General features: G+C 41.5%; 1 protein-coding gene across 3 annotated transcripts in view; it reads right to left on the bottom strand.

The window, feature by feature from the left end:
* The window catches only part of LOC132833420 (WD repeat-containing protein 7), a 673,682-nt gene that overhangs the window by 544,634 nt on the left and 104,280 nt on the right, over nt 1-24,768 (bottom strand). For all 3 annotated transcript variants that reach the window (XM_060851797.1, XM_060851713.1, XM_060851878.1), the window contains one exon: nt 20,342-20,537. In XM_060851797.1, the coding sequence (XP_060707780.1) occupies nt 20,342-20,537 (196 nt within the window). The remainder of the gene's footprint in view (nt 1-20,341; nt 20,538-24,768) is intronic.

Genomic DNA, 24,768 nt, shown 5'->3' with positions numbered 1-24,768 from the left:
CCAAGTCCCTCCTCCCTGCCTTTTATCTTAGCCTGCTGGACACACTTTCCTCATTCCTGATGAAGGGCTTATGCCCGAAACGTCAAATTTCCTGTTCCTTGGATGCTGCCTGACCTGCTGTGCTTTTCCAGCAACACATTTTCAGCTCTGATCTTCAGCATCTGCAGACCTCACTTTCTCCTGGTTATTAAGTAACCCCTATGTTAATTGCTCCACTACTGGCAGTTGGGCCAACAACAATATGGCCCCAAAGATGTGCAGGTTACGTGCACTGGCCAAGCTAAATTGCCCATAGTTACAGGGATCTGCAGGCTAGCTGGGTTAGTTATGGGAAACGTGGGGTTACAGGGATAGGATGGGGTTGGGGGGGGGGGGGGGGGGTGTTGTGTGGACACTCTTCAGACGTTTGGTGTGGACTCAATGGGCCAAATGGCCTGTTTCCACACTGTAGAGATTCTATGATGCTGTGTTCTATTTTGTACTGTCCCTGTGAAATGCCTTGGAACAACGTTGAGGGTATGTTGCAAACTTAGGATGTATAAAAATATTCCAAATGAGAAAAACAGTCTCTACAGAAAAAAAATGTATCATTTTGACTACCTCAGGAACCCCAGGAAGGCATCAAATGGAAAGATTATGTATATAATGCCACAACAATAGTGATAGGCTGGAGGATTCAAAACATTTTAGAAACCAAAACGTATGACTAAAAAATAATAAAGAGGGGGAAATTGGAGATCAAAGAAAACCATAAAAAATTAGCGAAGACTGCAAGTACACAACAAGGCAAACAGTTGCAATGTTAGAGTTTAGCCCTCGGGAGTGAGACTAGGCAATTAACAGTGACACTAAGAAAATTACAGATTTCAGAAACAGTTTTATATATGTGCTTTCACAGTAGAGGCACAGAAGCCTTGTGAAAAAGGAAACACGTTTGACCAATTTATTATAAATTGTTGAGGACGTAACAGGCTGGATCAAAGGGAATGAGTACACTTGGATTTCAAAGAGCACTCATCAAAAGTACCATATCAAAGATGCAACATTATGCAACATAAGAATTCACTATAGGGATGATAAATTAACATGGATACAGGACTGGTCAACCAATGGTCAGTTGGGTCACTTGTAGTTTGACAAACTGCAACTCGCAGAATGGCACTGGGATCAGAGGTATTGCCTCAACTGTTCACAATCTGTATTAATCACTTGAATGAAAGGACGGTCAACAGAAAAATAAACTGTGAGGAGATATAAAGATGTTAATGGTTAATAAGATGTTAAGTAAATGGGCAGAAATTTTGCTGCAGATTGAACAAGTGTGGGAAAATGTAAGGTTGTCCATTTGGCAAGACATTAGCAAAACAAAGGCATCTTGGCCTTTAGGGCAAGGGAACATGAGTATAAAAATAGAGTATTATTACATCTGTAAAGGGCAGTGGTAATTCCACACCTGGAATAAAATGTACGTTTTTGGCCTCCTTAACCATGTTTCTTCCCATGGGGAAATCTAGAAATGAGGGACAAGCTTAAAATTAAGAGGTCTTCTGCTTAAGAGGGAGATGAAGAGGAAATTGTTCACTGAGAGGATCACTAGCTTTTGACATTCTCTTCCACAGAGAATGGTGGAGGCTGGGTCATTGACTATTTGAAGGTTAAGTTAAACAGATTTCTAACCAATAATAGATTCATTGGTTGTGGGGTGGTTCTTTTCGGGAGGGGGTTGGGTGTTGAAGAGCAGGCAAGGAAACTAAGTTTCAGACACAATCAAATCAGCCATGTTCTATTGAATGCTAGAAAAGGCTTGTCCTGCTCCTATTTCTTGGGATCTAATGCTCTTGCACTCTTTTTTTTGTCAGAAATATTTGTAGGTGCATTGGCATTAGCTAAATTTGTCCACCATAACAACCTTAACAGAACAGTAATTATTCCAGGAGAAAGTGAGGACTGCAGATGCTGGTGATCAGAGTCGAATGTAGGGTGCTGGGAAAGGACAGCAGGTGAGGCAGCATCCGAGAAGCATGGGAATCAATGTTTCCAGAATAAGCCCCCATTCCTGATGAAGGGCTTATGCACGAAACATCGATTCTCCTGCTCCATAGATGCTGCCTGATCTGCTGCGCTTTTCCAGCACCGCACTCTCGACAGTATTTATTCCAGGTAAGTATTATTAAATCATTTAGTCATAGAGTCATAGAGATGTACAGTGTGGAAACAGACCCTTCGATCTAACCTGTCCATGCCGACCAGATATCCCAACCCAATCTAGTCCCACCTGCCAGCACCCGGCCCATATCCCTCCAAACCCTTCCTATTCATATACCCATGCAACTGCCTTTTGAATGTTGCAACTCTAACAGCATCCACCACTTCCTCTAGCAGCTCATTTTATACACATACCACCCTGTGTGTGAAAAGGTTGCCCCTTAGATCTCTTTTATATCTTTCCCCTCTCACCATAAACCTATGCCCTCTCGTTCTGGACTCCCCCACCCCAGCGAAAAGACTTTGCCTATTTATTCTATCCATGTCCTTCATAATTTTGTGAACCTCTATAAGGTCACCGCTCAGCCTCTGACGCTCCAGGAAAAATAGCCCCAGCCTGTTCATCCTATAGCTCAAATCCTCCAACCCTGGCAGCATCCTTGTAAATCTTTTCTGAACCCTTTCAAGCTTCACATCATCTTTCCGATAGGAAGGAGACCAGAATTGCATGCAATATTCCAACAATGGCCTAACCAATGTCCTGTACAGCCGCAACTGACCTCCCAACTCCTGTACTCAATACTCTGACCAATAAAGGAAACACTACAGTTGCACCCTTCCTCAGAGAGAAACAAGTAGTTTCAAAATGTCTAAATATCATCTTACAAAGAGATTTTAGATAAATGCGAGGTGCTGCATTTTGGGAATGCAAATCTTAGCAGGACTTATACATTTAATGGTGAGGTCCGAGGGAGTGTTGCTGAACAAAGAGACCTAGGAGTGCAGCTTCATAGCTCCTTGAAAGTGGAGTCGCAGGTAGATAGGATAGTGAAGAAGGCGTTTGGTATGCTTTCTTTTATTGGTCAGAGTATGGAGTACAGGAGTTGGGAGGTCATGTCGTGGCTGTACAGGACATTGGTTAAGCCACTGTTGGAATACTGCGTGCAATTCTGGTCTCCTTCCTATTGGAAAGATGTTGCAAAACTTGATAGGGTTCAGAAGAGATTTGCAAGGACATTGCCAGGGTTGGAGAATTTGAGCTATAGAGAGTGGTTAAATAGGCTGGTGCTGTGTTCCCTGGAGCGTCGGAGGCTGAGAAGTGACATTGTAGACATTTATAAAATCATGAGAAGCATGAATAGGATAAATAGACAAGGTCGTTTCCCTGGGTTGGGGGCTGTCCAGAAGTAGAGAGCATAGGTTTAGGATGAGAGGGGAAAGATATCAAAGAGTGCTTAGGGGCAACTTTTTCACGTGGAGAGTGGTATGTGCATGGAATGAGCTGCCAGAGGAAGTGGTGGAGGCTGGTACAATTGCAACATTTAAAAGGCATGTGGATGGGTATATGAATAGGAAGGATTTGGAGGGATATGGGCCAGCTGCTGGCAGGTGGGAGTAATTGGGTTGGGATATCTGGTCGGCATGGACGAGTTGGACCGAAGGGTCTGTTTCTGTGCTGTACATCTCGATGACTCTATTAATTCACAAACTCATTTGTTTAACTAAATCCAATTGCCTTCTGCAACGTGCACATGATGAAATTCTACGAAAAGCTCTAAAAGTTTGTGATACATTCACTGGACCATGATATACTTCAAACTATATTTCATTATCACCTCAACTTTCTGTAATAGCTGATAGATTTATGAAAAATGCACATTGCAAAAGATATGATTGGTCTCAATTTTCTGTCCGTACGTCCAACTACAGCATCAATTAAACAAATAAAACTTAACAGTAATTTCTCATTCTTAAGACTTCAAGCAAAAAGCCTACTAAAGCTGAGCTGAACCAAGTCTTAAGTGAAGTGGACCGGTCCTCTGGGAATGGTGGATGGGAAGAAACATGTATAAAATGTGTAGAGATACACATCGCAAAAATACAAAAATGAGTTAAATTAAAGCTATTAAAATACCTGCATAAAATTATTTTGCTTTATTAATGGAGGGGAAGCAATGGCCAAGTGGTATTATCATTGGATTGTTAATCTAGAGAACCAGGTAAAGTTCCAGGGACCCACGTTCGAATCCTGCCATGGCAGATGATCAAATTCGAATTCAATTTAGAAAATCTGAATTTAGGAGTCTTAGGGTAACCGTTAATCCACTGTTGATTGTCAGAAAAACTCATCTGGTTCACAAATGTCCTTTAAGGCTTTAAGGAAGGAAATTGCCATCCTTACCTGGTCTGGCAAACCTGTGACTCACCCACAACAAGGTGGCTCACTGTTACAGTTGGACAATTACAGATGGGCAATAAATGCGGGCCTAGCCAGCGATACCCTCATTCCTTAAATGAATAAAGAAATAAAAAGACTACGATGAATCCCCCCGTTCAATCAGCCATTCACCCAATCCATACTCCTCCCTTGCTCAGAAATGAAATGTCTATAAAGCATTTGGTGTGCACAGTCATGCAATGCTGGAAATATGTTTAAAAACGGTTGCTGTTTATCTATTTGTCGAGGGCATTTGATACTGTGCCACACAGACTTGTGAGAAAGTTATAGGGCATGGTATAAAAGGGACAACAGCAACATGGATACAAAACTGGGCTAAGTGATAAACAACAGGATGCAATGATTAATGGATACTTTGCAGGTTGCAGGAAGAAGGTTTGCAGAAGAGTTTCTCAGCGATCAGTCTTGGGAACTTTGTTTTTTCTCATATATTAATAATACAGATTTTGGTGTACAGGGGACAGTTCCAAAGACTGCAGATGATATGAAACTTGGAACAGCTGTAAATAAAGCTCCAAAGGAACCTTGACAAGTTAGTGAGGCACGTATATAGCTGGTGGATGAGGTTTGAGTGTGAGGTGATGGAGTCTGGTAGGAAGACATTGAGAGACAATACAATATAGGAGATACAATTCTAAATATGGTACAGTAGCAGAGGGGTTTGGGTATATATATATGCACAGATCATTGAAAGTTGCAGAACAGGTGGAGCAAGCAGTTAGTAAAGCAAACGGTGTTTTTGGCTTTATGAATAGAGGCATAGAGTACAAGAGCAGGGAGGTGATGTTGAACTTGCATAACTCACTTGTTAGACCCAACTGGGGTATTGTATACAGTTGTGTGTGGCACATTATAAATAAAATGTGAATACATTGAAGACAGTGCAGAAGCTATTCATAAGAATGATTCCAGGAATGACAGACTGCAGATATAAGGTTAGATTGAAGAAATTGGGACTGTTCGACTTGGAGAGAAGAGGCTCAGAGACTTTATAAAGATTTCAAAATCACCAGCAGGCTAGATAAAGTACATTAAAACTGTTCCCCCTCGTGAAATAAACAAGAACAAGAGGGCATGGATTTAAGGTAATGTTTAAAAGAAGCAACAGTGATGTGAGAAAATAGTTTCACACTGAGTATTTAAGGTATGAAATACAATGCCTGGACATCTTATCGAGATAGGATCAACTGAGGCATGCAAGAGGGTACCGGCTGATTATGTGTATTGAAATGGTGAGTGAAAATGACATGGATTATCTTCCTGAGATCACATTTTTCCTGATGCTGCCACAGAATTTGCTGGCAAAACCCAGGAGGTCTGGAATCATCTGTGAAGAGAAAACAGAGACAACCTTCTGGGTCGAGTGATCCTTCTTCAAACCTGACCCGAACCTTCATTCTACTGTCTCTCCACAAATGCTGTCAACCTAGTGAGTTTCTCCAACAAGTTCTGTTTTTGTTTCAGATTTCTAATATCTGTAGTTCTTTGTTTTGTTACATATTTAATGATATCAGTCTCAACATAAAATAATAGCTTTCATGGGTTTTGCAGAAAACAGACTCCAACTTACTACTACTGGATAATGTAACAGTTTCTAAATCCATGCTTTGTCAAACTCCATGTAACTTAACATCTCAGAATACTGTCTTCAAATTAAATGTCACCACTGTTCATGTAATTATGCCTTTCACGTTCCATGTATAAGTAGTTTGTGGCATTCACAGCAAATTTGCTTTCTCATTTACACTCTTCAAGATGAACATTCTATATTTTATAATTTCACAAAATCGTACTAAATCACAACATCATGTGACAATAAAGGATATTCTTGCTGTTTTTCTAAATAATTTAATTATGTCCCTTTGCTTTAGAAACAAGCCAGTTAGAAATACAGTCTATCAAAGCAAATGAAATGATCTAGCTCACCATCATATTGCCAGGACCATTCCCCATACTTGTGGATCATTTCATTGCTTTCAGATTGTGCTGGTGCTATTATTGATAACTCTCCCCTGTCTTTATTAAGTCTAACGATCAAGGATTGAGCCTCAGGTCCAGATTCATTGGCTATCTCCTTCTGTTCCTGGTGTGGCCAGTGAATTGCTGTCCATCCCCCAGGCATGTCTCTCTTTAATGTTGACAATTGGAGATACTTCCTTCTTAAAGCTAAGCAAGATAACGTTGCTATACAAGAACATGTACACTCTCTGGATACTTAACAGATTTATAGATCTTAAAATATGAATGCTATACTATTTGGAAATTTAGATTTCATTTTTTATTAAATGAGATGTGAACATCACTGTCATGGCCAGGATTTATTGTCCATCCCTAGTTGATCTTAAGGTGGTAGTGAGTTAATGGATGAACTGCTACAGTCCATATCATATAGTAATAGATGTTTATAGCATGGAAACAGGCCCTTTTCTCCATGCCACAGTGTTCACAATTAATCTAGTCCCATTTGCCTGCATTTGGTCCATATCCTCCATACCTCTCCCATTCATGTACCTGCCCAAATGTTTCTTAAAATGACAAAATTGTTCTTGCCTCCAACACTACCTCTGGCATACTGTTTCAGAGGATCACCACCCCGTGTAAACAAAATGCCCCTTTAAACCCTTTTGTATTTCTCCCCTCTCGCCTTAAATCGATGTCCTCTAGTTTTAGACTCCCATACCATAGGGAAAAACTGTTGGCTATCTACTTTATCTATGCTTCTCATGATTTTATAGACTTCTATGAGGGAAAAAAGCCCCAGACTAACCAGCCTCTCCTTATAACTCAAACCTTCCAGTCCAAATAGCATCCAAGTAAATCTTTTCTGCACTCTTTTCTAATTTAATAATATTCTGTAGTAAGATGACCAGAACTGCATGCAGTATTTCAACTGTGGCCTTACCAACATCCTATACAGCTGCAACAAGACGTTCCATCTCTCCTACAATCTGCTCTGACCAATGAAAGCAGCATGCCAAAATGATTCTTCACCACCCTGATGACCTGTGACTCCACTTTCAAGTGGTATGAACTCTTACGCTTGGAGGAAGTGTATCCAGCTGCAACTCTTGTTTGACCGCATGATGGCTCTGGAGCAGTGGATGGACTCACGGTGGAACATCCGTGATGATTAGGAGTTCATGGAAAGCATGTTTACTGAATTGGTCACATCGCAGATTAGAATTGCTCAGGGAGACAGTGAATGGGTGATCAAAAGGCAGAGAAAGAGTAGGAGGACATTGCAGGTGTCCCCTGCGGTCATCTCCCTCCAAAACAGATATACCATTTTGGATACTGTTGGGGGAGATGGCTCACCAGGGGAGGGCAGCAGTTGCCAAGATTATGACACTGTGGTGGGCTCTGCTGTTCAGAGGGTGGTAAAAAGATTCATAGGGCCATAGCATAGTCATAGAGGATTCTATTGTAAGGGGAATATTTCGATGGTTTTGTGGCTGAAAACGAGACTCCCGGATGGTATGTTGCCTCCCAGGTGGTCGGATCAGGGATGTCACCAATTGGCTACAGAACATTCTGAGAGGGGAGGGTGAACAGCCAGTTATCGTGGTGCACATTGGCACCCATGATGTAAGTAATAAAACAAGATGAGGTCCTGAAAGCAGAATTCAGGGAGCTAGGAGAGAAGTTAAAGAGGGGGACCCCAAAGGTGGTGATCTCAGGATTGCTTCCAGTGCTATGTGCTAGCCAGGGTAGAAATGTAAGAATAGGCAGGATAAACACTTGGCTTGAGGAATGGTGTAGGACTGAGGGGTTCAGATTTGTGGGACTTTGGGACCTGTTCTGGGAAGGTGGGATGATTACAAATTGGATGGCCTGCACCTGAACCGGACTGGAACTAATGTCCTTGGGGAAATTTTTGCTACTGCTGTTCGGGAAGGTTTAAACTAATGTGGCAGGGGACTGGGAAACAGAAGACAAGACTGGTAGACAGTGAAGTGGAAACTAGAGACTGTAAAGAACAGGATCATGAATTTTACATTACCAAGGTGAAGAATAGGCAGAGAGCAGATGAAGGCAAAAGAACAGGTGGTTTGAAATGCATTTTAATGCAAGGAGTATAGTGGGTCAGGCAGATGAACTTAGGGCTTGGATTGGTGCCTGGGAGTATAACATTATTGCGATCAGAGAGACTTGGCTGTAGGAAGGGCATGATTGGCAACGAAATGTTCCAGGATATGGATACTTCAGGCAGGCCAGGGAGGGAAATAAAGGGTGTGGGGAGTGGGGGAGGAGGAGTTGCATTGCTGGTCAGGGATGATATCACAGCTGTGCTAAAGGAAGAACCTATGGAGGGCTTGAGCAGTGAGGCATTATGGGTAGAGCTGAAAAATAAGAAGGGTCCAGTTACATTGTCAGAGCTGTATTGCAGCCCCCCCCCGCCCCATCAGTGAGCGTGAGGTAGAAGAACAAATAGGTAAACAGATTATGCCAAGATGTAGAGGCAACAGGGTGGTGGTGATGGGAGATTTTAATTTTCCTAACATTGACAGGAATACACTTAGTGTCAGAGGTCTGGGTGGGGCAACATTTGTAAGGAGCATCTAAGAAAGTATTCTAGAGCAATAGGTCAACAGTCCAACTAGGAAAGGGGCCATATTGGACCTGGTGTTCGGAAATGAGCCAGGCAAAGTCATAGAAGTTGCAGTGGTGTATTTCTTTGGGAATAGTGACCACAATTCTGTAAGTTTCATGATCCTCGTAGACAAAGATGACAGTGGTCCTAAAGGAAGAGTACTAAACTGGGCCAAGGCCAAATATATAAAAATTTGGCAGGAGCTTGGAAATGTGGATTGGGGGCAGCTATTTGAAGGGAAGTCCACATTTAATGTGTGGGAGGATTTTAAAGATAGGTGGAATATAGTGCAGGATTAGTATGTCCCTTTGAAAGCAAGGGATAGGAGAGGCAAGATTCGTGAACCGTGGATAACAGGAGAAATTGTGTGACTAGCCAAGAGGAAACGGGGAGCGTACATAAAGATCCAGGGTGCCAAGAACAGAACAGGCTTTGGAGGAATATTGGGAGAGTAGGACCAATCTTAAACAAGGAATCAAACAGGCTAGAAGGGGTCATGGACTAACTTTAGCAAGCAGAATTAAGGAGAATCTCAAGGCCTTTTATTCATATATAAACAAGAGGTTAACTAGAGAAAGGAACGGTCCACTAAAGGAGAAGGAAAGAAGGTTGTGTGCCGAACCTGAGAGAATGGGTGAGATTCTTAATGATTACTTTGCATCAGTGTTCACTGAGGAGAGGGGCATGATGAATGTTGAGATTAGAGATATAAATTTGTTTACTCTGGACCAAGTTGACATAAGGAGGGTGGATGTGTTGGGTAGGCTAAAGGATATTAAGGTGGACAAATCCCCAGGACTGGATGGGATCTATCCCAGATTGATGAGGAAGGCCAGAGAGGAAATAGCTAGGGCCCTGACCCATATCTTTGCAGCATCCTTAAACACAGGTGAAGTGCCAGAAGACTGGAGAGTTGTTAATGTTATCCCCCTGTTCAAGAAGGGTAGTAGGGATATGCCAGATAATTACATACCAGGGAGCCTGACATCAGTGGTGGAAAAGTTGCTGGAGAAGATACTGTGGGATAAAATCTATTTATATTTGGAAGAGAATGGGCTTATCAGGGATAGGAAACATGGTTTTGTGCGGGGGAGATAGTGTCTTACCAACTTAATAGAGTTCTTCGTGGATGCGACCAAGTTGACAGGTGAAGGAAAGGTTGTAGATGTCATATACATGGACTTTAGTAAGGTGTTTAAGGTTTCCCATACTAAGCTAATGGAGAAAGTGAAGTCACATGGTGTATAGGGTGTTCTAGCTAGGTGGATAAAGAACTAGTTGAGCAACAGGAGACAGAGAGTAGTAGTTGAAGGGAGTTTGTCGAAATGGAGAAAGGTGACCAGTGGTGTTCCACAGGGATCAGTGCTGGGGCCACTCTTGTTTGTGATATACATTAATGATCTGGAAAAAGACACTGTTGGTATAATCAGCAAGTTTGCAGATGACACAAAGATTGAAGGAGTACCAGAACACATAGAGGACCATCAAAGAATACAGGAGAAAATAGATAGACTGGAGAGTTGGGCGGAGAAGTGGCAGATGGAGTTCAATCCAGGCAAATGTGAGGTGACGCATTTTGGAAGGTCTAATTATAGAGTGAACTACTGTAAACAAAAGAGCCTTGGGAAAAGTTGATGAGCAAAGACAGCTGGGAATTCAGGTCCATTGTACCCTGAACGTGGCTGCACAGGTGGATAGAGTGGTCAAGAAGGTACATGATATGCTTACTTTCATTGGACATGGTATTGACTATAAGAACTGGCAGGTCATGTTAAAATTGTACAAGACTTTGGTTCGGCTGCATTTAGAATACTATGTACAGTTCTGGTTGATACATTACCAAAAGGATGTGGACACTTTGGAGAGGTGTAGAGAAAGTTTACGAGGATCTGGTATGGAAGGTGCTAGCTATGAACAGAGGTTGAGTAGGTTAAGTTTGTTTTCATTACAAAAAAGGTGATTGAGGAGAGACATGATCAAGGGACAAAACCATGAAGGGTACAGCCAGGGTGGATATTGATAGGCTTTTTCACAGGGTGAGGGATTCAGTAACAAGAGGTCACACGTTCAAAGAGAGAGGAGAAAAGTACTTTACCCAGAGGGTGGTAGGTGCCTGGAACGTGTTGCCAGCAGAGGTAGTCGTGGCAGGCACGGTAGATTAATTTAAGATGCGTCTGGACAGATGCATGAGCAGGTGGGGAGCAGAGGGATACAGATCCTTAGAAAGTGGTTGATAGGCTTAGACAATGGATTTGGATTAGCACAAGCTTGGAGGGCTGCAGAGTCTGTTCCTGGGCTGTAAATTTTCTTTGTTCTCTTCATTCTTTGAATCTGTACCCCTGATTCTCTTCATTCCACAACACTCCCCAGGGCACTAACTGACTGAGTAAGTTGTGTCCTGGTTGGACTTACAAAAACGTAATACCTTACATTTATCTAAATTAAACTCAGTCTTCCATTCCTCAGCTAACTGGCCCAGTTTATCAAGATCTCACTGTATTCCCAGATAATCATCTTCACTGTCCAAGTGGTACAGGTACATCTACAATGCTGACAGCACGCAAGTTTCAGAATTTTGACTCAGCAAGTGAAAGGACAGTAATGTATTTCCAAGTCAGGCTGATAACTGGCTCAGAGGGGAACTTGTTGTTGTTTACCCAAGTATTTGCTGTCTTTCTTCTTCTAGTCAGTACAGTCCTGAGTTTGGAAGATGTTGTCTAAGGAGCCTTGGTAAATTCCTGCAGTGCATCTTGTAGATAACACACACTGGCGCTATAGTGTATTGATTGACTGACTGATTGATTGAAAAGCTTTGTTTACCAGCAGTACAGGCAGACCATAGCAAGCAAGGATGTACAGATCAGAGATTGTAAAAAGATTTAGACAGAGACATACAGGTTACATTGCATAGGGCGTGCGCTAGGTAAGATTAACGTTATCAAAAATCAGCATTATTTGAGGTTAAACAGTCCATTCATCAGTCTAATAATAACTGGGAAGAAGCTGTTCCTGAACTTCTTGGTGTGTATGTTCAGGTTTCAGTATCTTCTACTTGACAGAAGAGTTTGTAGGAGATCATTACCAGGGTGCGATGGGTCTTTGATGATGTTGACATCCTTTCCAAAGCAGCGAGCTTCTGGTGGCTTCTGTGATAGTCTGTGCACACCACCTTCTGTGCTTTCTTAGGTCCTGGGCAGAGCCATTGCCATACCAGGCCATTATGCATGCAGACAGTATGCTTTCAATGGTGCATCTATAGAAGCTGGTTAGGACCCTTATGCCAAATATCCTAAACTGCCTGAGGAAGAAGAGGCGTTGTTGTGCCTTCTCGACCATTGCATCTATGTGAGAAGTCAAGGACAAGTTGTTGATTATCACTCTGAAGAATTTGATGCTGTCCACCCTCTCAACCTTCGTTGTGTTGATGTAGATGGGAGCATGTTATCCTCCTTCATTTCTCAAGTCAATCACCAGTTCTTTAGTTTTGCTGAAGTTGAGAGAGAGGTTGTTCTCATTGCACCACATCACCAAGCCCTCTTTCTTCCCTCTCTATTTTGACTCGGCGTTGTCATTGTTAGATATCCGTCCTATTACGGTGGTATTGTCAGCGAATCAGTAGATGGCATTCATTGGGAATTTGGCTACATAGCTATGGGTGTACAGGGAGTACAGCAAGGGGCTGAGGTCGCATACGTGGGGGGCTCCAATGTTGAGCGTTGCTAAGTAGGAAGTGCAATTACCTATCTTCACTGATTGCGATCTGTGTGGCAGAAAGATGAGGATCCAGTTCCAGAGGGCAGAGCCGAGACCTCGGTCACAGAATCTTGAGATCAGTTTAGAGGGGATAATGATGTTGAAGGCAGAGCTGTCGTCAATGAGCAGGAATCTGACGTAGGTATCCTTGTTGTCCAGATGTTCCAGGAATGAGTACAGGGCTCGGGATATGGCACCTGGTGTTACGTCAATTCTGCAATGAATGTCAGTGAATAAGGTGTAATCAAACAAACTGCTTTGCCCTGGATGGTGTCAAGCGTTTTGAAGTTGGAGCTGAACCCATTCAGTCAAGTGGATAGGATTTCATCATACTCCTGACATGTATTTTAAAATAGATGAACAGGCTTTGGGGAGTCAGGTGGTGAGTGACTTGCTGAATCTCTGGCTTGCTTTTTTTAACCGATGTATTTATATAGCTAGTTCAGTTCAATTTTGGTCAAAGGTAATCTGCAGGAAATTCACAGTGGAGGGTTACTATTGAATGTCACAGGGCAATAGTTAGACTTTCTTTGATTGGAGACAGAATTTGTATGGCTCAAATGTTATTTGTCATGTGTCAGACCAATCCTAAATATTGTCCAGATCTTGCCACATATGGACATTGATTACTTCAGTATCTGGGAGTCACTAATTATTTTGAATATCACTGTACAATCACCAGCTGACTTTCACGCTTCTGACCTTATGATGGAGGGAAGGTCATTGATGAAGTAGCTGTAGTGTTTGGGCCTAAGGTACTACCCTGAGGAAGTCCTGCAGTGATGACACAGAGTTGAGATGACTGACCATTAAAACCACAACCATCCTCCTTTGTGCCAAGTCATGATTCCATTCAGAGAGTCTTCCCCGATTCCTACTGAATTGAATTATAGCTACACTCATCCAGGTAAGTGGGAGGTATTCCGTCACACTCCCGAATTGAGCCTTGCAACTCGTGGACAGGTCTGGGGAATAGAGGTGAATTATATAACCCACAAAATTCCCGGCATCATAATTTAACAACTATTGTGTTGTTATTTATAGGTATTATTCCTTCAACTAATTTTCTCATTGACATGCTTTGGTAGGTTTTAGTGTTATAGTCCAGCGTGATCCGAAATCTGCACGCCTATTGAGCTTAGATTAAAAATTTATGAATTATTTTAAGATGTCCTGGCAAACTATATTACTAGGATACTTAAGGTTCCATCGACCCTCCACCTGTGCTATTTGTGTAACATCGTAATGTCACTCCTTTGTGAGACATAAATCATGATAGACAGTGTGTGACGCAACACTTATTTGGATGTTTTGGAGGGTGATAGTCTGGGTCCAAGCAATATGAGACACAAAGTTTTAAAATGTTTCTGTAATCATGAATTTTTCCTAAGAATTAGGAGCAAATATTACATAGATAGTTTGACGGTGTTGGAAGTAAAACATAAGATGAAACAGCAAGAGTCATGATTTTTTGAATGATGAAAGTCCTCTGACTTGAGGGTTGGTCAGGCAGCATCCAAAGAGCAGAAGAATCGACGCTTCGGGCATGAGCCCTTCTTCAGGAATGAGGAGAGTGTGTCCGGCAGGCTAAGATAAAAGGTAGGGAGGAGGGACTTGGGGGAGGGGCGTTGGAAATACGATAGGTGGAAGGAGGTCAAGGCGAGGGTGATAGGCCGGAGTGGGGGTTGGGGCGGAGAGGTCAGGAAGAAGATTGCAGGTTAGGAAGGCGGTGCTGAGTTCGAGGGATTTGACTGAGACAAGGTGGGGGGGGGGGGGGGGGGGCGGGGAAATGAGCAAACTGGAGAAATCTGAGTTCATCCCTTGTGGTTGGAGGGTACCTAGGCGGAAGATGAGGCGCTCTTCCTCCAGCCGTCGTGTTTCTATGGTCTGGCAATGGAGGAGTCCAAGGACCTGCATGTCCTTGGTGGAGTGGGAGGGGAAGTTGCAACTCCCCCTCCCACTCCACCAAGGACATGCAGGTCCTTGGACTCCTCCATCGCCAGACCATAGCAACACGTCGGCTGGAGAAAGAGCGCATCATCTTCAGCCTAGGAACCCTCCACCACAAGGGATGAACTCAGATTTCTCCAGTTTGCTCATTTCCCCTCCCCCCCACCTTGTCTAAGTCAAATCCCTCGATCTCAGCACCGCCTTCCTAACCTGCAATCTTCTTCCTGACTCTCCGCCCCCACCCCCACTCCGGCCTATCACCCTCGCCTTGACCTCCTTCCACCTATCGCATTTCCAACGCCCCTCCCCCAAGTCCCTCCTCCCTACCTTTTATCTTAGCCTGCCGGACACACTTTCCTCATTCCTGAAGAAGGGCTCATGCCCGAAACGTCGATTCACCTGCTCTTTGGATGCTGCCTGACCTACTGCACTTTTCCAGCAAAACATTTTCAGCTCTGATCTCCAGCATCTGCAGTCCTCACTTTCTCCTCTGACTTGAGGGGCCAAGATTAAGGGAAGATGTAATAAAAGGACTCAAAAATATTGAACAACGTTAGTGAAGAACTGTTAATGGATAATTTTGCACAAATTCAAGAAGAGCAACATTCCCTCTGAATACAAACATTTCCCAGTCTCTCATCATTCAGAAAAGAATTGTTCTTTTGTTTTTCATATCTTCTTCATTAGACGAAGTATCTGGCCAAGTCTATGCTTACTAACACAATTTGTGTATATCCTTTACCTTTGCTTCACTGCTTTCTTTTCTAACTTTGCATTATGAAACTTTGATGCATCACACTCAGTCCCCTAAGTCATCATGTTATGCAAGTTCATTTTATATTGTTTGACAATAGTGGTCAACGAGGCATATAGTATGCTTGCCTTCATTGGACGGGGTATTGAGTATAAGAGCTGGCAAGTCATGTTACAATTGTACAAGACATTGGTTCGGCCGCATTTTAGAATACTGTGTACAGTTCTGGTCACCACATTACCAAAAGGATGTGGATGCTTTGGAGAAGGTGCAGAGAAGATTTATGAGGATGTTGCCTGGAATGGAAGGTGCTAGCTATGAAGAGACGTTGAGTAGGTTAGGTTTATTTTCATTAGAAAAAAGGAGATTGAGGGAGGACCTGATTGAGGTTTACAAAATCATGAAGGGTATAGACAGGGTGGATAGAGACAAGCTTTTTCCCAGGGTGAAGGATTCAATAGTGAGAGGTCATGCTTTCAAGGTGGGAGGTGGAAAGTTTAAGGGGGATACACGTGGCAAGTACTTCACATGGAGGGTGGTCGATGTTTGGAATGCGTTGCCAGCAGAGGTGGTAAAGCCAGGCACTGTAGATTCATTTAAGAGGAGTCTGAATAAATGCATGAGTAGGTGGGATACAGATGCTTAAGAACTGACCAACAGGTTTAGACAGTACGCTTGGATCGGCTTAGATTAGATTAGATTAGATTACTTACAGTGTGGAAACAGGCCCTTCGGCCCAACAAGTCCACACCGACCCGCCGAAGCGCAACCCACCCATACCCCTACATTTACCCCTTACCTAACACTATGGGCAATTTAGCATGGCCAATTCACCTGAAACACACATCTTTGGACTGTGGGAGGAAACCGGAGCACCCGGAGGAAACCTACGCAGACAGGGGGGGAACGTGCCAACTCCACACAGTCAGTCGCCTGAGTCGGGAAATGAACCCGGGTCTCAGGCGCTGTGAGTCGGCAGTGCTAACCACTGTGCCGCCCATTAAGGCTTGGAGGGCTGAAGGGCCTGTTCTGGGCTGTAAATTTTCTTTGTTCTTTGATTTCAGCTAAATGACCAGCAAGCTACCTGTGGAGGTAATTTCTAAAATGTTTTGCTGACTAGAGTTTTACACTCTAGACAGAGGGAAAAAGAGTTGGTCATTCCTAGGAAGGAGGTTCACAATAGCAAACGTGCTGTCAGTCTCATCTGGAGGCAGACTCAAAGAGAAAAAAATGACCAAAATCGCAAGGCTGAGGTGGTTTCAGAGAAAGATACAAAGAAGACATGAGTTTAGGGAACCCATGTTAAATAATAAGTCACCTGAATTCACATTCAAGGGTGTCGCAATTAACTGAAGGATAATAACATGAGTTCAACTTGGAGGTAATTGCTGAAAGGAAATGGACTGCAGCCATGCTAGCTGACCAAAAAGCTTTCGTAAAGAGACAAGAATGATTCTATAGAACAGAATCCCTACAATATGGAAACAGGCTCTTCGGCCTAACAAGTCCACACTGGCCTTCTGAAGAGTAACCCATCCAGAGCCATTCCCCTACCCTACATTTTATCCTGACTAATGCACCTAACCTACACAATTCTGAATATTATGGGCAATTTAGCATGGCCAACTTACCTCACTTGCACGTCTTTGAACTGTGGGAGGAAACCGAAGCGCCACGAGGAGACCCACACACACAAGGAGAATGTGCAAACTCCACACAGACAGTCGCCCGAGGCTCGAATCGAACCTGGGACCCTGGCACTGTGAGGCAGTTGTGCTAACCACTGTGCCACCATGCCGCCCAAAACAATTTCATTCTTCACTGTGGTTTGAAAGCCCTGTGTATTGAGTAAAACAGTGTGAATCTTGCTCTCTAAAGTTTGCAATGAAATCATTCCAATAGTGTAATATAGTTGGAATTTGTATTTTGTGTAACAAACTTTTATGTTCTTAAAACATTTTGTATATATGTTTAATAAATTATTTCATGATAAACAAAAAGGAAAAGAAAAACTTATGATCTATCAAGCAGGAATCAGATTTATTCAATATTACTATCATCTGGGTCATAGTTAATATGACTGAGGCCCATCTCCTGATCCTTGCAATATCCCATCAGTTTGGAAGCAGTAAGTGGGAATAAGGGGTTCTTTTCTAGCTTGGCAACCTGAACCAATGGGGTTCCACAGGAATCTGTAATGGGGCCACAACTGTTCTATATACAGTATTAATGACATGGGAGGAGACAAGAAGGGAGTATATTGTAGCTAAACTTGTAGACGACATAAAAATAGGTGAAAAAATAAGTTGCGAGGGGGATACAAACAGTTTATAGAGAGATAGTGATAGGTTAAGTAAGTGCGCAAAATGTTAGCAAATGGAGCATAATGTGGGAAAATGTGAATTATTCATTTTGGAATGGAGAACAAAAGAACAGTATTATTTAAATGGAGAAGAACTGCAGAAAACAGCAACACAAAGGGACTTGGAAATACTTGCGCATGAAAGACAGGTAATTAGAAAGGCTAATGAAATTATGGCTCTTATTTCAAGTGGGTTGGAGCATAACAGGAGAGAAGTATTACTGCAACTTTACAAGGTGCTGGTGAGAACACATTTGGAGTAATGTGTGAACACTTCTGGTCACTTTACTTCAGGAAAAATTTCATTGGAGGCACTAGGATGATCCCCAATATGCAGGAAATGCCTTATGAGCAATGGCTAAATAGATTGGGATTCAACTCATCAGAGTTTATAAAGCTGAGAATTGATCTTATTAAAACATTAGGGCCTTGACAGGGTAAATGCTGAAAGGATGTTCCATCTCATGGGAGAGTCTAGGACCAAAGGGCACAGTCTCAGAATAAAGGGCCGCAAACTTAAGACTGAGGCGAGGAGGACTTTCTTCTGTCAGAAGTTTGACAATCTTTGGAATTCCCTGCCACAAAGAGCTGTGGGGCAACAGTCCTCATATATATTTAAGGATAAGATAATTAGTTTCTGAATCAGTCAGGGAATCAAATGTTACAGAGAAAATGCAGGCAAGTGGACATTAGGAATGTTGAATCAACCACGATTGTATTGAATGGCGGAGCTGGTTTGAAGAGTAGAATTCCTGTTCCTGTTTCTTATGGTTTTGGCCTGGAAATCCACCATTGCTCCATTTATGTCTGTGCTTTATTTTCTGTAAATTAACCAATCTTCAATCCATACTATTACCCCTTATCTCATGAATCCTAATTTGTGTGTTAACCTCTTGTATGGCAAGTTATAAAAGGTTTTTTTGAAAATCCTGTCGCACTATGTCTTCTGATTCTCTCAGTTATATACAGCCATGCCAACTCCTCTGATTTCCACAAGAAAAGCTTTTTTTCTGAGAACACTCCGGCCTTCCACATGATCGCTAAGCAATTTTTGAAAACTGTCAATTAAGATAAGACTCAGAGCCTTTAGCTATCATTGAAAATAAGATGTATTAATGAATTCTCTGATCACTGCAAGCCCCAGCGTGAGCCAATTCACAAATTCAGATTTGTTAAGCATTAAATTTGTAAGTAGTCCTGGCTCATCTATGTAATATAGTTGGATAGACAGACTGAAAAAGAAGGAAACTGTGGAGATGAGAACAGTGAAAGAGCTGCTAGAACTATGTGCTCTATTTATACTAATGTAACATAACTTCAGTTGTATACATCTCAACACTTAGGAGCAATGTATATATTATTAGGAGGGGAACAACAATGAATTTGCAGGTGCTCAATGTTAGATATGCACTTCCTGCATTGGAGCACAAAAGGGTGGAATCAGGGCACTCCTGTTCATTGAACAACAAGGAAGAAGTCACTGTTAAGGGGAGGTGACGGCCTAGTGATATCATCGCTATTCTACGAATTTCAAGACCCAGGGACGCTGGTTCAAATCCAGTCATAGCAGATGGTGGAATTTGAACTCAATATAAAAAAAATTCTGTCATTAAAAGGCTAATGATGACCACTACGTCTTGTTGGGAAAACCCATCTCGTTCAGTAATGGGAAGGAAATCTGTTATCCTTGCCTATTTTGGCCTACAGGTGATATCAGACTCTCAGCCATGTGGTTGAATGTCAACAGCCCTCTGCACTATTAGATGAGCAATAAAGAATAGGCAGGTCAGTGACATCCAAATCCCATGAATAAACAAATTGTTATAAGGAGCTCATGAAAATAAAAGATTGGATTGCATCATAAAATACCATTAGCGACTTACCATATAGAGTGGATATCGTGTTTAGAGTTATGTAGAAACTGAACTGCTGGAAACGATATTACATGCACAGACAAAGCATGATAGATGTGCGAGTTAGTGCAAAAAAGGATGAAATCAGGTGACTACTAATCTCAATAATTTACCAAATACAGAGGAACCTCGATTATCCAAATATCAATTATCCAAAAATCAGATTATCCGAAGGAGATCTCTGTGTCCTGATAAAAACATTACATCAAAGACATGTTTCCAACAGTGATCGCATCTTTTGTTCAGTGATTAATCAGGCACCGTCTCCAAATGACTGACTTCCCGCCTTCTCTCTCTCCCACACTTTACAGAGGGGTGTACCCTAAACAATCCCCCCCCCCCACTCCCCAGCCAACAGAGCTATACTTTAAACAAAAAGCTTACTAAGCTGCCTATAAGTTCAAGATATCAAATTTTCACGTTATTTGAAGAAAAAAAATGAAGCTTTACATCCATTATTTTAAAAAGTACAAGTAAATACAAATAATTGAGGATTTGAATTGTTCTTGTCTCCTTTTGACCACAGTTGTGATACAACATCAGCAGCTATTTAAAATGAGATAACTGTACTCACCAGTATCCATTTGCCAGACATAAACAGACCCATCAGAACAACCAACTACCAGGTAATCATCAGAAGGTCTCCATTTGATGACTTGAATAGGAAATAAATGCCTTGATGCGAGCATTATGCACTTCTTGTCTCGAAGGCTGAGAAGACCCACCGAGTGATCACTGGCAACTGAGCAGATGCAGTACTGAACTCGAGACTACAACCAAAACCAAAAACAAAGAAAATATTTACTTTGTAACATTAGGCAGATATGTTAAATTTGAAACACATTCACTAAAAGAAACACTTTGTTACTTGCATTAATTACGCAATTTTAAATTAATTATATTAACTTTATCACATAATGCCAACTAGAGATTGCCTATACATTAATGAAATATACATACAAGTGACGAGGACAGGAAAAGATTCAATGGAGTATAATGAGATCTAATTTTAGAACAGCAATCAGCACACTGCTGGAAGTGCAGAACATTCCACTGCTCTCTTGTCATTTTCCAGTACTCACTAAATTGCTACTCATGAAAAAAACTGCCCCTTTTCAGAAACCCTGTTTCAGATTCCAATGTACGGGTGTTCAAGAAGGTACAAAGATATACAATTAGCCATCATTTAAAGGTTGCAGGTGTGTTTCTAAAAACGCAAAAATGAAATTAAGACTGGGGTTATGTTCTTTCAGAACTTCCTTAACGGGGAAAAAAAATATAAAACCACCTATAGTGTCAACTGAAATATTTTACAATGTTAAATTTCTGTATTGCAAGCTAGTAAACTTTTAAAATGAATTAAAAGAAGTTACTTTCTACCTCTAGTACCCTCCTGCTTACCACCAGTTCTAGTGACCAAACCTCCCTGATCTCTCTGCTTACTGAAGATACCTTCTCTTCCCTGACATCCAAATTGCAGTCATTTCCTTCCCAACCCTCCTATGAAACCTCCCCCTGGCCCCGGACCTCTGACTTGCAGACTCTCCCCATTTAAAATGCACCTTCTTTCAAGCTTCCTGCTGCCTGACTCACCCGGTTACCATTTGCCTGTCCTGAACCTGGGTTCCCATTCAAGATCCAGATCTTATCTAATGCTTTTGGACTGTAAAGGTCCAAGTCTTGATGCTGCATAAATGATGACCTGAGGCTGTTATAGTACATGGCCTCTTCAATTGTTCTCACTTGCCATTTCCCTTGCCTATGACTTCACCGTGTGAGAGTTCAGAGTCACAGCACACAGACTCTTTGGTCCAACTCGTCTATGCCGACCTAGTTTCCCAGACTAAACTGAAGACAAAAAATGCTAGAGACCACAACATGTCTGATAGCACTATGGATGCTGTCTGAACACTGATTTCCAGCATTTGTTGTCTTCAGTACAGATTCCAGCATCTGCAGTAATTTGTTCCCAAACTAAACTCGTCCCAATTTCTGGGGACGAATAGCAAAAGACAGGGGGAACAGCTTCAGCTGTCAATTAAAAAAACATGGATTCTAGCAGCCGCAGCCCAGCACTTTTGTACAATCAGGGCTGCGAATATGTTCACAACCCCACAGCTATGGTCACAGACCAGACCTGGATTTTGAACAGAAACCCCAATTCAGGAGGCAGTGATGAGAAGTTGAATCAGGGAGTAAGGGGCTCAATGAGGCAATGAGTCTGATAGGGTGAGAGATCACAGGTTGGAGGTCAGGCACATAGACAGGCCACAAATCAGAAGTCAATTGAATGGAGAGAGCGAGACTGCCAGGCAGAGTGTTAAAATGGAGAGATGTAACTCCTAATAGTGCCAAATAGGTCACAATGGAAAATATGTTCAAACAAATCTTGTGACATGCAACAAGATCACAGGGCCCACTAACTTACCAACACCAAACAGATCAACATTAAAACGGAGGCTTAATGCCAGAATGGTTACAGGAATTAAGGTTTTTGGAGAAGGTTCGCTTTAGAACAAAAGAGATAAAGGAAAGCCTTAACCTAAGTATAAAAGCTGATGACAGATTTAGATAAAATCGACTAAATAAACGCTATTCCCATAAGCATATGGACCAGAGAACACAGGCATTAGATTTTTGAGGAAGAATTTACTTTAAACTTAGTAAGTGGTAATAACTTGGAAATGTGCTTCCTATAACCATGGTATAATGACAAGGATGACATGTTGCTTCCAATATAGAAACATAAGGTATAAAGACTTTGAGAGTCATCCATGCAAGTTCCCAATTATACACTAACCACAAAATGGGTGACATTTTGAGAACTGGATTACTATAAACCAGTAGCAACAAATGGTCTTTCAGGATCCATTACTTGGATACAACTAGTATAATTTCCAGCAAGGCATAAAATATCCAAGTTTAACAAAGGACACTAAATATTGTATAAGTAATGCAAAGAAGCATCAAGAAACTGATACAGAAAGGGAGTACAGAATATGACAAATTAGCAAATAACATAAAAATGGACTTTAAAATCTGTTACAGTCTAAAAAGGAAACATCTGACTAAGCCAACAGTAGGTCCTTTTCTCAGAGTGAGAAAAAATTATAATGGGGAATAGAGAAATGGTACAGGATCTAATTTATTCATTTATGTTTGCTTTTGAAAGATGAAGTGTTTCACTTTGATTTCACAGTTGTCGGTTTCATTCATTTGCTGAAGGACTGCTGCCATTATAACAATATTGGAATTAGAGTTCTCTGGATTATTAGTCCAGTCTTTTTTCCCTCAATAATGAATTCTACAAATTAGGATTAGGAATGGACTGTTCAACACCTCAAAATCTGCTCTGCCATTTAATGAGATCATAGCCGATCTGATTATGACCTTAAATATGCATTCCATATACCCCTAATAATCATTCACCCTCTTGTTACCAATAATCTATGCACCTCTCTTCTGCCACCTGTTCAAGACGACAGTAATCCAGGAACTAACTGAAGGCCCCATTACAGGTCAATGAGTTTCCAGAAACGTTTTTCAGTATGAATGTACATGTATAAATTTATAATAGAAATACCAGAGAAGACAAATTTAAATTAAAGACTAAACTATTGTGACAAACAGGGTGAGAGAAAAGGACGGTCTCTATGGAATGCTACTAATCCACCAGTCACAACATACATTAGAGATATGTTTTATCCAGTTCTCAATGTAGACAATTATAGATACTAATCAGTCCATTTCAGGGTGCTAATCCGCTACCAGATTAGTTTTGAAAAATACTGAAACTACTTATTATAAAATAATTATTCAATAAAGAATGCAAAGCATATTGTGTTTAAAATATGATATCCTTCTAATAACTTAATAGACACATACTATAGAATCCCTACAGTATGGAAACAGGCCCTTCGGCCCAACAGGTTCACACTGACCCTCCAAAGAGTGACCCATACAAAACTCATTCCCCTTTTGCTCTAAATTTACCTTCCTGACTAAGGCACCTAACCTATACATCCCTGAACACTATGGACAATTTAGCATAGCATAGCCTGTGCATCTTTGGATTGTGGAAGGAAACCAGAGAACCAGGAAGAAACCCACACAGACAGGGGGAGAATGTGCAAATGCCACACAGAAAGACAGTCACCTGAGGCTAGAATCGAACCTGAGTCCCTGGTGCTGTGAGGCAGCAGTACCAACAACTGAGCCACTGTGCCAATCACCATACTAGTAAGAGAACACTTTCTTGTCAGAGAACTATAACAAAAAAATACTTTTGCCAAATAATTGCTAATTTGTGAAGAAGCAAAGGATAATGTTCCAGATGACTTTCTGCCTGGCATCTTAACACAAGTCAAGTGATATTGACAAATACAGGTAATTAGCAACAGACACATGCAGTTGTCACTGGGCTATTTTCAGAAGTGGTTTGTTCAGACAATGTCAATAGAAAGCCTCCCCAAAGCTTTTTCGAGGAATAACTGTATTAGTTTTAACTCTCTCGTTGGATTCTGAGAATTATTTTAGAAGAAAATGGGTTAGTTACATCCTAACTTAACTCTAAACAGAATGGAATAACAGCAACTCTGATAACCATAACAACTCATACGTGTGATTTCTAGCAAACAATTTCAAATAGTTCTAAGGATGGCATACCGCGTCTAACAAAATGTCAGACAAAAAGTCAAAATTCCTTATAGTGACTGTTTTAAACCAAATTCATACTTCCTCAATCTTTGAAATCAACCAATTTCCTCAAATTATTTAAATACAAGGCCTTAAATAAATTAATAATTGAGGTGTTGTCATAGCTGCATGCCCATGTACTTTGTTTGAATTATCCACGAAATCTAACTCTGCTATACCTCAAAAACACACTTACGGTAGAGTCCCATCACAATATCACAGCGGACTGACGATAAATGTCCCATACACTTGACACAGTTGGGTACAATTCTTTACTAAAACAAATTATTTTCTTGTATTTTTCTT

The sequence above is a fragment of the Hemiscyllium ocellatum genome, chromosome 1 (genome assembly GCF_020745735.1).
Source record: "Hemiscyllium ocellatum isolate sHemOce1 chromosome 1, sHemOce1.pat.X.cur, whole genome shotgun sequence".
NCBI lineage: Eukaryota > Metazoa > Chordata > Chondrichthyes > Orectolobiformes > Hemiscylliidae > Hemiscyllium > Hemiscyllium ocellatum.
This window is presented reverse-complemented; position numbering and strand designations above follow the sequence as displayed.